This window comes from Heterodontus francisci, chromosome 5 (assembly GCF_036365525.1).
Source record: "Heterodontus francisci isolate sHetFra1 chromosome 5, sHetFra1.hap1, whole genome shotgun sequence".
Lineage (NCBI taxonomy): Eukaryota > Metazoa > Chordata > Chondrichthyes > Heterodontiformes > Heterodontidae > Heterodontus > Heterodontus francisci.
In genome coordinates, this window is record NC_090375.1 from 39,037,532 (window position 1) to 39,051,809 (window position 14,278).

Consider the following 14,278-nt stretch of genomic DNA (forward strand, 5'->3'; position numbering starts at 1 on the left):
TTATGTCAAGACAAGCATTTCACATAAGCCACAAGTTAGTTCAATATAAAGGATGATCTTTTCTCTGCGCTGGAGGTTAAATCACATAACTCTGTCATTTACTCACAAGCAGGATGCTGACCTGTGTGCCGAAATCCAATGCTGATGTTTGTAATTTTTCTTCACATGCCAGCTGGCATTTTGCAGTGCGTAAGATTCAAGTGCCATGCTATCCAAGAGTAGTGGACCCCCAAATGCTGATTCCCATTCATAGATCAATGGACAATAATTTACAACTGAGTTGTAAACAGGATCAGGATCGAACTAAATGACTGGGCATTGAATGGATGATTGACATTCTGATTGGACTTTAATAGAATGGATCTGAGATATCTAATTCGGCCAACCTGCCAATGTGGTAATAGGTAGAGATTAGGGCAATATTGCTGTTCTGCCACCAAACATTACGTACACATCAAGACATCAAAAGGCATGAACAGAACATCACCACTGCATCAATGCAATTTTTCTATTTTGGCATATTAGTTTCTTGGAAAGTGACTTTGGAGCTCCAGCTTCAGAACCAGAGGCATAATTTTGCACAGCATGACAGCACACTAGTCAAAAGATTTTTGTTTTGAGTAAGCCATTAATTTTTTAAACTGGAATTCCCCATTGACATGAAAAAGTGTCCAAACTTTTTCACATTTAGCTTGGGTCTAATTATCCAAGTGAGCAAACTTACTAGCATGGTGCTTTTCCAGTTTTTTTTAATCGCTCTCTTATTCATTGCTGGATTTTCTTTTTTGTTTTCCCTAATTTTAGCACATCTCCCTTTAATCCTCATTTGCTTCGTGCTTTCATTTTGTGTACAGATCTCTTTTTAAAACTATTTTATTGACCTACTCTATGCCATAATCCATTTAATATCATTCACTGTGACTGGCAAACGATAATAAAGCTCCTCGGCAACAAAGCCATAACTGAGTAACACTCAAATGAATCTTCTTTTTCAGGCGACCCTGCAGCAGAGGAATGGTCCCCCTGGACTGTCTGTTCTTCGACTTGTGGGCAGGGTACACAGACCCGGATGAGATCCTGTGTATCATCTCCATATGGCACCTCGTGTAGTGGACCTCTGAGGGAAATGAGACTATGCAACAATTCAGCAGTGTGTCCAGGTTTGCTTGAACTAATGGAAACACTTGTTGTTGCCGTGCATTGCCTTCACTTATTTATCCCAGCTCTCTTCTCTTCTTAATCTTGATCTGTGCTTGTGACTTATCAAGGTATTTGACCTTGACGGTGCTGGGAAATTCCAAAGTCAGGAATGACATTGGTCTGATGCAACACTGATGTCCTTTATGATTGCCCCAACAGTATGGGCCAACCTCAAAGGCACCAAAGTGACATCTTCATCCCCCGCACTTTTATTTCTTTCAACATTTGTGCAAGTGAAGGTTTCTTGATTAGTGCTTAGTTTGCAAAACCATGCTGAGATGTGGACTTCTCCTGTGGATGCAGGGTTAAAACTTGACAAACTTGCTTTGTTTAGGACTCTTAGTAGATGCCAGGAAAAGCATGCCATCGTCCTCTCTGGTCTGGCTTTAACTTTGGTTCCAAATTCGAAGTATAGTGCTCTTCATGAATTCCCCAGACTTCAACTTATTCAGCATAGTCATGATTCCTTATCTGTTGTTTTTATTGTATAATTTTTTACTTTGCTGTAATGCAAAATCAACCTAACATTTGGGAATAACTTCTGTACTTTTGTATGTGCTTTCCCAGAAGGATAATGATTTTTTTTTAGTCAACGCAGACTCTATGATAGTTAGAAATGATCATAAAAGGTAAATACTTTCTCGAAAAATGTTTTGGACTTTGGATGGAATTAAAATCTGATTTTTTTTAACCTTAGGTAATGCTACAGATTGACCTCTCAAGTTAAAAAAAGCATGAGGTTTCTGCCTTGTATGGGCAAGGATGGAGATCTGCATAATGATCTGACTGGATATGTTGTATTGCCTTTAAACGTTATAAGTCATCAAAATGGCCTATTTATGGCACAAGCACCATTCACAGAATTTTCTTTTACTGTTTTGTTGCAATGATAGATTTTGTGATTTTTTTGTGTAATAACTTTTGAAATATTCTGCAAATTAATTTCTGCAGAAAACAATATTTTTATGAGTTGCTTTGTGAATGTAAGCTGTGGCCTTCTACATTATTTGTAGGGTTTGGCTACAAGGCTCTAGATGGAGTGTGTTTGATGAGCCTAAAAGCTTTTCCTATCTCTGGATTTCTTACCTTCTTATTCAATTAGCTTCCACTCTTCATTCTAACTCCTTCAATTCATGGAACCAGAGAGCTTGGAGCAAAGTAGTGAGAAGAAGGGCTGTATGACGACATTGTAAATGTAATATGCTCTTTCCTCAGGTTTTCCTTTCTGTTTGTCAACAAGAAAATCTTGAATGAGAAGTCCCTAATAGTACTTTTAGCTATATATTTTGCAAAGTGTCAGTGATATGTCTTACCAACTTAATAGAATTCTTTGAGGAAGTGACAAAGTTGATTGATGAGGGAAGGGCTGTCGATGTCAAATACATGGACGTCAGTAAGGCGTTTGATAAGGTTCCCCATGGCAGGCTGATGGAGAAAGTGAAGGCGCATGGGGTCCAAGGTGTACTCGCTAGATGGATAAAGAACTGGCTGGGCAACAGGAGACAGAGAGTAGCAGTAGAAGGGAGTTTCTCAAAATGGAGACGTGTGACCAGTGGTGTTCCACAGGGATCCGTGCTGGGACCACTGTTGTTTGTGATATACATTAATGATTTGGAGGAAAGTATAGGTGGACTGATTAGCAAGTTTGCAGACGACACTAAGTTTGGTGGAGTAGCAGATAGTGAAGGGGACTGTCAGAGAATACAGCAGAATATAGATAGATTGGAGAGTTGGGCAGAGAAATGGCAGATGGAGTTCAATCAGGGCAAATGCGAGGTGATGCATTTTGGAAGATCCAATTCAAGAGTGAACTATACAGTAAATGGAAAAGTCCTGGGGAAAATTGATGTCCAGAGAGATTTGGGTGTTCAGGTCCGCTGTTCCCTGAAGGTGGCAACGCAGGTACATAGAGTGGTCAAGAAGGCATACGGCATGCTTTCCTTCATCGGACGGGGTATTGAGTACAAGAGTTGGCAGGTCATGTTACAGTTGTATAGGACTTTGGTTCGGCCACATTTGGAATACTGCGTGCAGTTCTGGTCGCCACATTACCAAAAGGATGTGGATGCTTTGGAGAGGGTGCAGAGGAGGTTCACCAGGATGTTGCCTGGTATGGAGGGTGCTAGCTATGAAGAGAGGTTGAGTAGATTAGGATTATTTTCATTAGAAAGACGGAGGTTGAGGGGGGACCTGATTGAGGTGTACAAAATCATGAGAGGTATAGACAGGGTGGATAGCAAGAGGCTTTTTCCCAGAGTGGGGGATTCAATTACTAGAGGACACGAGTTCAAAGTGAAAGGGGAAAAGTTTAGGGGGAATATGCGTGGAAAGTTCTTTACGCAGAGGGTGGTGGGTGCCTGGAACGCGTTGCCAGCGGAGGTGGTAGATGCGGGCACGATGGCGTCTTTTAAGATGTATCTAGACAGATACATGAATGGGCAGGAAGAAAAGAGATACAGGCCCTTAGAAAATAGGCGACATGTTTAGATAGAGGATCTGTATCGGCGCAGGCTTGGAGGGCCGAAGGGCCTGTTCCTGTGCTGTAATTTTCTTTGTTCTTTGTTCTTTGATATAAATTGAAGAAAGATCAATGCTTAATCATTCGTGTTTGAGACTTGTAAGCAAACAAGCAAACTTCTTAATCTGTGTTCCTCCTGCAAAACATATTTTTAAAGCGTTTCGAACATGGACATTTAGAAACATAGAAACATAGAAAATTTAGAGCAAAAGTTGGCCATTCGACCCTTCGAGCCTGCTCCACCATTCAACACGATCATGGTTGATCGTCCAAACTCAGTACCCTGTTCCTGCTTTCTCCCCGTATCCCTTGATCCCATTAGCCCTAAGAACTATATCTAACTCTTTCTTGAATATATTTAATGATTTGGCCTCAACTGCTTTCTGTGGTAGAGAATTCCACAGGTTCACAACTCTCTGGATGAAGAAATCTCTCCTCATCTCAGTCCTAAATGGCTTACCCCTTATCCTTAGACTGTGACCCCTGGTCCTGGACTCCCCCGCCATCGGGTACATCCTTCCTGCATCTAGTCTGTCCAGTTCTGTTAGAATTTTGTAGATTTCTATGAGATCCCCTCTCATTCTTCTAAACTCTAGCAAATACAAGCCTAATCGACCCAATCTCTCTTCATACGCCAGTCCTGCCATCCCAGGAATCAGTCTGATAAACCTTCGCTGCACTCCCTCCATAGCAAGAACATCCTTCCTCAGATAAGGAGACCAAAACTGCACACAATACTCCAGTTGTGGTCTCACCAAGGACTTGTATAATTACAGCAAGACATCCTTGCTCCTGTACTCGAATCGTCTCGCTATGAAGGCCAACATACCATTTGCCTTCTGAACTGCCTGCTGCACCTACTTACTTTCAGCGACTGGTGCACAAGGACATCCAGGTCTCGCTGCACCTCCCCCTTTCCCAATTTATCACTGTTCAGATAATAATCTGCCTTTCTGTTTTTGCCACCAAAGTGGATAACCTCACATTTATCTACATTATACTGCATCTGCCATGTATTTGCCCACTCATTCAACCTGTCCAAATCACACTGGAGCTTCTCTGCATCCTCCTCACAGCTCACACTCTCACCCAGCTTTGTGTCTACTGATGTCAGGCTAACCAATCTACAATTCCCTGTTTTCTCTCTACCTCCTTTTTTAAATAGTGGGGTTACATTACTACCCTCCAATCCATTGGAACTGTTCCAGAATCTATAGAATTTTGAAAAATGACCAGCAATGCATCTACTATTTCTAGGGCCACTTCCTTAAGTACTCTGGGATGTAGATTATCAGGCCCTGGGGATTTATTGACCTTCAATCACATCAATTTCCCCAATGCCATTTCCCTACTAATACTGATTTCATACAGTTCCTCCTTCTCACTAGACCCTATGTTCCCCAACATTTCTGGAAGGTAATTTGTGTCCTCCTTTGTGAAGACAGAACCAAAGTATGTATTTAATTAGATTAGGTTAGATTAGAGATACATCACAGAAACAGGCCCTTCGGCCCACCGAGTCTGTGCCGACCATCAACCACCCATTTATACTAATCCTACACTAATCCCATATTCCTACCAAACATCCCCACCTGTCCCTATATTTCCCTGCCACCTACCTATACTAGTGACAATTTTTTATAATGGCCAATTTACCTACCAACCTGCAAGTCTTTTGGCTTGTGGGAGGAAACCGGAGCACCCGGAGAAAACCCACGCAGACACAGGGAGAACTTGCAAACTCCACACAGGCAGTACCCAGAATCGAACCCGGGTCCCTGCAGCTGTGAGGCTGCAGTGCTAACCACTGCGCCACTGTGCCACCCATTGGTCTGCCATTTCTTTATTCCCCATTATAAATTCCCCCATTTCTGACTGTAAGGGATCCACATTTGTCTTCACTAATCTTTTTCTCTTCACATATCTAAAAAAGCTTTTACTGTCAGTTTTTATGTTCTCTGCAAGCTTACTCTCATACTCTATTTTCCCCTTCTTAATCAATCCCTTTGTCCTCCTTTGCTGAATTCTAAACTGCTCCCAACCCTCAGGTTTGCTGCTTGTTCTGGCCATTTTATATTTCTCCTCCTTGGATCTAATACTATCCCTAATTTCTTTTGTAAGCCAAAGTTGAGCCACCCTTCCTGTTTTATTTTTGCGCCTGACAGGAATGAACAACTGTTGTAATTCGTCCATGCGCTCTTTAAATGCTAGCCTTTGCCTATCCACTGTCAACCCTTTAATTAACATTCCCCAATCTATCATAGCCAACTCGCGCTTCATACCTTCATAGTTTCCTTTATTTAGATTCAGGACCCTAGTCTCGGAATCTACTCTCTCACTCTCCATTTTAATTAAGAATTCTGACATGTTATGGTCGCTCTTCCCCAAGGAACCCCATACAACAAGATTATTAACTAATCCTTTTTCATTACACAATACCCAGTCTAGGATGGCCTGTTCTCTAGTTGGTTCATCAGCGTATTGTTCCAAAAAACCATCACGTACCCACTTCAGGAATTCCTCCTCTACTGTATTATTGCTAATTTTGTTTTCCCAATCTATATGTACATTAAAGTCATCCATAATTACAGTTGCACCCTTATTGCATGCATCTCTAATTTCCTGTTTAATGCCATCCTCTACATCACCACTGCTGTTTGGGGGTCTAGATACAACCCCATCAACATTTTTTGCCCCTTGGTATTTCTTAGCTCCACCCAAACAGATTCCACATCAGGATTCTCTGAGCTAATATCCTACCTCACTATTGTACTGATTTCCTCTATTACTAACAACACTACTCCACCTCCTTTCCCTTTTTGCCTGTCCTTCCTAAATATTGAAAACCCTTGAATTTTCCCCCACAAGTATGCTCCCAGGAGTCCTAAACTGAATACATGTGAAGAAGTACTACAGATTAACATTCTAAACATTGTGAAGCCTGGGTTTGTTATTTATATGCACGAGTATATATGAGTGGAAAACTGTGCATTATTCAGTCCATACTGAAGTGTAAATCAGAGAATATTAGCATTTAAGAACAAAAACAGATATAACAGAGCCTGTTTAAAAATAACAAATGTATTATTTTGTTATACAAATCACACAGAGGAAATCTTGCCTCCCCTCATTCAGAATTGCTCTTGGACTGCCATATTGTAGATTAATCATTTTTTTTTAATTCATTCATGGGATGTGGGTGTCACTGGCTATGCCAGCATTTATTGCCCATCCCTAATTGCCCTTGAGAATGTGGGTGAGCTGCCTTCTTGAACCGCTGCAGTCCATGTGAAGTAGGTATACACACAGTGCTGTTAGGAAGGGAGTTCCAGGATTTTGACCCAGCGACAGTGAAGGAACGGCGATATAGTTCCAAGTTAGGATGGTGTGTGACTTGGATGGGAACTTGCAGATGGTGATGTTCCCATGCATCTGCTGCTCTTGCCCTTCAAGGTGGTAAAGGTCGCGGGTTTGGAAGGTGCTGTCTAAGGAGCCTTGGTGCGTTGCTGCAGTGCATCTTGTAGATGGTACACACTGCTGCCACTGTACGTCGGTGGTGGAGGGAGTGAATGTTTGTGGATGGTGTGACAATCAAGTGGGCTGCTTTGTCGTGGATGGTGTTGAGCTTCTTGAGTGTTGTTGGAGCTGCCCCCATGCAGGCAAGTGGAGAGTATTCCATCACACTCCTGACTTGTGCCTTGTAGATGGTGGACAGGCTTTGGGGAGTCAGGAGGTGAGTTGCTCGTCGCAGGATTCCTAGCCTCTAACCTGCTCTTGTAGCCACGTATTTATATGGCTACTCCAGTTCAGTTTCTGGTCAATGGTAGGCCTTAGGCTGTTGATAGTGGAGGCTTCAACGATGGTAATGCCACTGAATGTCAAGGGGAGATGGTTAGATTCTCTCTTGTTGGAGATGGTCATTGCCTGGCACTTGTGTGGCGCAAATATTACTTGTCACTTATCAGCCCAAGCCTGGATATTGTCCAGGTTTTGCTGCATTTCTACACGGACTGCTTCAGTATTTGAGGAGTCGCGAATGGTGCTGAACATTGCGCAATCATCAGCGAATATCCCCACTTCTGACCTTATGATTGAAGGAAGGTCATTGATGAAACTGCTGAAGATGGTTGGGCCTAGGACACTACCCTGAGGAACTCCTGCAGTGATGTCCTGGAGCTCAGATGATTGACCTCCAACAACCACAGCCATCTTCCTTTGCACTAGGTATGGCTCCAACCAGCAGAGAGTTTTCCCCCTGATTCCCATTGACTCCAGTTTTGCTTGGGCTCCTTGATGCCACACTCGGTCAAATGCTGCCTTGATGTCAACTCTCACCTCACCTCTTGAGTTCAGCTCTTTTGTCCATGTCATGTTTAAAGTGGACAACCATAATTGATGGATAAGTGATTGATCCATTGAATTCATCTATTTTTTGAAACTATCAGTGATTCAAACAAACAGAAAAAATTAAATTACAACTGACCTATGGGTTAAAATTTATTTCACCGTGTGAGCTGTCGTTGGTGGATGTTGTCATGGGAAAGGCAGAGAGTATATTTTGGACTACTTACAAGGTGGAGATAAGAACTGAAGACTACTCATGGGGCTGCTGAGGTAAGCATAGCTAGCAGGGGTGAGGTGAGGCTCTTAATGAGTGGGCATTTGAAGACTGATAATTGTGATGAGTTCTTTTATGTTGTCTGGTGCCACATACATGAGATGCGTGGAGTCCAGTTATGCTGAAGATCTCAAACAGTTTTATTTACAGCTGGACTATTATATACAGTACAGAGCTAACTATTTACGAAACCTTACTCTGTGTGTTACAGTTGCAGAGTGACTCTGACTGAGCAACATGACTGTATCCTACATACAAACATACGAATTAGGAGCAGAAGTAGGCCATTCGGCCCCTCGAGCCTGCTTCGCCATTCAATAAGATCATGGCTGATCTGTTTGCGTCTTGAATTCGACACTCCCATCTATCCCCGATAACCTTTGATTGCCTTGCCTAATAAGAATCTATCTACCTCCGCTTAAAAAAATTCAATGACCCGGCCACCACCATCTTCTGAGGCAGACAGTTCCAAAGTTGCACAACCCTCAAAGAGAAAAAAAATCTCATCTCTGTCCTAAAAGGGCAACCCCTAATTTTAAAACAGTGCCCCCTAGTTCTGGGCTCCCCCACAAGAGGAAACATCTTTTCCACATCCACCTTGTCAAGACCATTCAGGATCTTATAAACTTCAAACAAATCTCTCCTCACTCTTCGAAACTCCAGTCAAAACAAGCCCAGTCTGGCCAACCTTTCCTCATATCAGGTATCAATCTAGTAAACCTCCTCTGAACTGCCTCCAATGCATTTACATCCTTCCTTAAATAAGGAGGCCAAAACTGCACACTGTATTCGAGGTGTGGTCTCACCAATGCCCTGTATAACTGAAGCATAAGATCCTGGTACTTGGCTCATGAGCATACTAAGATCTTAACGGGATATCCCCCTTCTTTCCAAAGATACGTCTCGTATGCTAAAAGTAAAAAAAACCCACAAAATTAGATAACATCAAAATTATTTGCACAGGTGTAGAGATAATGAACATTACACATACAGAAACTTAATAGTTCATATATCGTTTTGATGGTTTGACAACTCTCCAAGATCTGGTTATGGTATAACCTTCTGGAGATGTCATCCTTGCCTGTCTTGAGCTTGTAGACAAGTTGTCCTGTTGTTTCGTCACACCCTCATCATTAGAGTGCATTCTTTCCAGTCCGCTGTGCGCAATTGGGGTATTGCACACTTCTCTTAGTTGGCTAGGGTTCCTTCTCAACACCGCTCTGTTAAGTATTGCAATCGCGTAGGACCAAGCCTCACTGCAAATTTTGGAGTACTTCTGCGAGTAGCCATGTTCTCATTGTGGGGTGTATGACCCCGACCTTTCGTCCTACGTGTAGTTGAGGTAGTTCTGCCCCTGCATGTCAGTCATGCACCATCTTCATTCTCCCCCATTTTTCGAGCAGTGTTACCTGCATCTCGGAGAATTTGGACAGATGATGGCTTGGCAGAGACATCTGCACTTGTCTGCCAAACATGATCTTTGCTGGTGACGTTAGACCCATATCCATAGGTGTAGCTTTGAGATGGAGCAACACGAAAATCTCGTTTCATTGTCCAACACTTCAGGATAAGTGACTTGACTGTGCGAACCATTTGCTTGGCAATACCATTGGATCTCGGCTAATGGTGCATGGTTTACACCCCATTTGGCACACATATCCTTGAAAGGTTTGCCCATAAACTGTGGTCCATTGTCTGAAATGACTTCTTTAGGTGCACCGAATGGACTGAATATAGCATTCAATGTGTCTGTGAAGTCCGCTCTTGAAGTGTCTTTTACCTGTCTGACAATTAGAAATTTGGAGAAATAATCAGTGACTAAGATAAAGTCACCTCCATTAACGGATAACAAGTCAGTGGCGATTTTGGACCAAGGGACTGATGGAATCTTGTGAGGGTGTTGAGGTTCTTTGCGTTGTTGTGACTGGTGGCTCTGGCATGCCTCACACATCTTCACTAACCTTTCGATGTCGCTGTTGATCCCTGGCCAATAAACAGTGTCTCATGCCAGTTGTCTTGTTTGCTCTATGTCCATATTGCCTTGGTGAAGTTGTGGCAAGATGTCCTCTCAGAGAGCTTTGGGCACAATCACTTGTTTTCCCTTGAAGGTGACGCTTCTCGAGACACTGAGTTCATCTCTGTAAGGCCAGAAGCATCTAAGGGTTTCCGGCATCTCTTTTACCGTGTCAGGCCAGCCTTCCATGATGACTCTCCACAGTTCCTTCAATTGTGGGTCATTGACTGTTTCTGATTGCAGTTGGTCAGATTTGTGCTGACCAAAATGCAATAAATTGATTTTGAGCACATCTTCCACCTCGATGTCCATGCTGTCCACTTGCAGATCCAGTGGGACTACGTCATTCTTGCTCAGATTTGGCAATCTGCTCAGTGTATCTGAGATGACCATTTTGGTTCCCGGTTGGTGACAGACATCGAAGTTGTAGCCCATACTTTCACTAGGAGTCACTGTAGTCGAGGGGTGCGCTGGTCCACGGTTTGTGCCAGATCATCTCCAGTGGTTTGTGGTCGATTTCCACAGTGAACTGCTTACCGAACAGGTAGGTGTGGAACCTTGTGATCCCAAACACCAGAGAATGTGTTTCATGCTCTATGTTTGAGTAACTGGACTGTGCTGAGGATAAACATTTGTACCCGAATGCAATTGGTTTTCCATCCTGTAGGATGCACATTCCTAGCCTTTTCTGTGAGGCGTCAACTTCCAGGATTGTCTTCTTCCTTGGATCGTATTACTGCAGCGTACAGGTTTCTGCGGACAATGCTCATTTGAGAGACTCAAACATATGCTGATGGCCATCCAGCCATACAAATGTAATGTCTTTATTTAGGAGCTCTCAATGATGATGCTTTGTCAGAAACAAATTGGAAAGTACGGTGCCAAAAGGTTGAAAAATCCAAGGCATCTCTGGAGATCTTCCTTGTCTTGTGGGGTAGGCATATGCCTTACATCTTCGACTTTGCCTGGGTCAGGACAGATTCCGCAACCTGAATAGATAGAGGCAAAGAAATTGATTCGCTTGCTGTTAAAAATGAGCCCTTCCTGACGAACTACTGCCATCGGGAATGAAGATTTTAATCATGTTCTTCTTTGGTTTTGCCCATCACCGCAATGTCATCGGCAATGCATATGTAGCCAGGCACGTTTTCTATAATTCTGTCCATTGTTACCACCGAGGTGGGAGGAGTGCACTATTTATTATCGCTCCACTTCTCCACAGGTCACAACATATGATTAAATTTTCCCACTTACCGATACATATGAACATACGAATTAGGAGCAGGAGTAGGCCACTCGGCCCCTCAAGCCTGCTCCGTCGTTCAACAAGGTCATGGCTGAACTGATTACTCCACATTTCCACCTACCCCCAATAACCTTTCACCCCCTTGCTTATCAAGAATCTATCTACCTCTGCCTTAAAAATATTCAAAGACTCTGCTTCCAGCACCTTTTGAGGAAGAGAATTCCAAAGACTCACGACCCTCTGAGAGAAAAAGTTTCTCCTCATCTCTGTCTTAAATGGGCGACCCCTTATTTTTAAACAGTGACCCTTAGTTCTAGATTCTCCCACAAGGAGAAACATCCTTTCCACATCCACTCTGTCAAGACCCCTCAGGATCTTATATATTTCAACCAAGTCGCATCTTACTCTTCTAAATTTCAATGGATACCAGCTTAACCTGTCCAGTCGTTCCTCGTAAGACAGCCCGCCCATTCCAGGTATTAGTGCAGTAAACCTTCTCTGTAATGCCTCCAACGCATTTGCATCCTTCCTTAAATAAGGAGACCAGTACTGTACACAGTACTCCAGATGTGGTCTCACCAATGCCCTGTATCGCTGAAGCATAACCTCCCTACTTTTGTATTCAATTCCCCTCGCAATAAATGATAACATTCTATTAGCTTTCCTAATTATGTGCTGTACCTGCATATGAACCTTTTGCAATTCATGCATTAGGACACCCAGATCCCACTTCATCTCAGAGCTCTACAATCTCTCACCATTTAGATAATATGCTTCTTTTCTATTCTTCCTGCCAAAGTGAACAATTTCATACTTTCCCACATTATACTCAATTTGCCAGGTCTTCTCCCACTCACTTAACCTATTTATATCCCTTTGTAGCCCCCCCTTACGTTCTCTTCACAAGTTATTTTCTTCCCTATCTTTTTGTCATCAGCAAATTTAGCAACCACAACTTTGGTCCATTCATCTAAGTCATTTATATAAATTGTAGAAAGTTGAGGCCCCAGACAGATCTCTGTGGCACACCACTCATTACATCTAGCCAACGAGAAAATAACCCATTTATGCCACTCTCTGTTTCTCTGTTTTGGTCAATCATATACTGTATTTTTCCCAAAATAAAACACACTAACCAGGTTTCAACAAAATTATCAGTTTATTATAAAACAAGTCTTAACCAGTAATGAAGTAACACATAAACACACAGATTGAAATATTAAAGTTCCCTTTTTACCTTAGCCCCTTACACTCACATACACAAATATAATGGTTAACCAGAAAAATCAAGTTATTAGCATTTTAGAGCTCCATTACAAAAAAAGACAAAAAAACACTAGGGTTAAATACTTGCTAATTCTTGAAGAAGGAAGAGAAGATATGGAAAAATTTCCTTTGTTTTGGTTTGATATCCCAAATACCTATAGACGTCTGTCACTGGGATCTTCCTACAACAATTCTTTTCAGGCGATGTTGAAGATCAGTTTGGGTAGGCTTCTCGGAAAAGCAGCAACAGAGGTTTCAGACACAGGCATTACAAGAGAAATGCAGCCACAGTTTTAGTCTGCTGATGACACTAGCTTTTCAGCTCCTCGAGAATTGGTAAACTGGCAGGCTTTTTCTAAACTGCTGGAACAGACCAAGTTGGGGTGGTTTGTTCTTCTTGGCAAGTTTTCTCCAACTGTCTTTTCAAAACCATTGTCCATATCACTGTCCAAAGAGAAACCATAAACTATGTCACAAGAGACAAGCCTCCTGACTTCTATAAATCTTGACCTGTCACTTCTCTGTAAACATCTTTCCCAAGTCAAAAAAAAACCCTGCTGGGTAATTATTTGAAAACAGGTGCCTTCCAGTAACTGTTTGGTTTCAAAGCCAGACCTCTCAGTGACCCTGGTAAAAACCCATCCATGGAGTCTTTTCAGTTTAGCCAAAATAAACCAATGTCCAGGAATCCTCAAAGAAAATACTTAAAAATATAAAAGCACTCATAACAGCATACGCTGCTGAAACAGATCTTGACTGACAGACAAGCCAAAGTCTAGTCTCTGGAAGCAGTATCTTCCAAATGGTGTCCTGAAGGTAGTGACTTCTTGAGATTCCTTAGCTAGGTGTACAGACCAATATCCATGTTTAGCATTCAACTAGGGGAAGAATTTGGCTCCTGTGAACTTGGAATTCAATTCCTCTAAGTGTTGGAATCTTGTGAGGACATCGCTTTAGGGGGAGGTTTTGATGCCTCAGAATTAGACACACTGATTGCTCCAACCTTCTTCTGTATGCACATCATTGAGTTGCACCAGTCTGTGGGATGATGCACCAGTCTGTGGGATGATGCACACAGCAGATGATGCCATTGCATTCCATGACATCTAACTCATGCTAAAGCTTTTCTTGTATGTGCATGCTGCACTTTTTGTGGGGGGGTCAACTGACGGAATTGCATCCTCTCTGAAGTGCAGTATGGCATTGCCTTTGAAATCTCCTATGGTGTTGAACCTGTCCTGGTACATTTGTTGTAGGTTGTGGACTGACTCAATGTGGTTATTCTTGGTCTCTTCTGCTGTAATGGGTACCTTGGTGACCTCGTGGATGGTCACGATGTTGAGGTCCTTACATGCTGGTAGTCCTGCCATTGCTGGTCCGTTCATGTCTACAAGGCAGAATGTTTGTGGTTTCCAT

At 42.5% G+C, this 14,278-nt stretch overlaps 1 protein-coding gene across 11 annotated transcripts in view; it reads left to right on the top strand.

Annotated features, from left to right (window-relative positions):
* The window catches only part of adgrb1a (adhesion G protein-coupled receptor B1a), a 684,782-nt gene that overhangs the window by 272,623 nt on the left and 397,881 nt on the right, over nt 1-14,278 (top strand). For 9 of the 11 annotated variants that reach the window (XM_068031354.1, XM_068031357.1, XM_068031358.1 and 6 more), the window contains exon 5: nt 996-1,160. The exons of the other annotated variants lie outside the window; for them this stretch is intronic. In XM_068031354.1, coding sequence (XP_067887455.1) covers nt 996-1,160 — 165 coding nt within the window. The remainder of the gene's footprint in view (nt 1-995; nt 1,161-14,278) is intronic. 11 annotated transcript variants of the gene reach the window in all.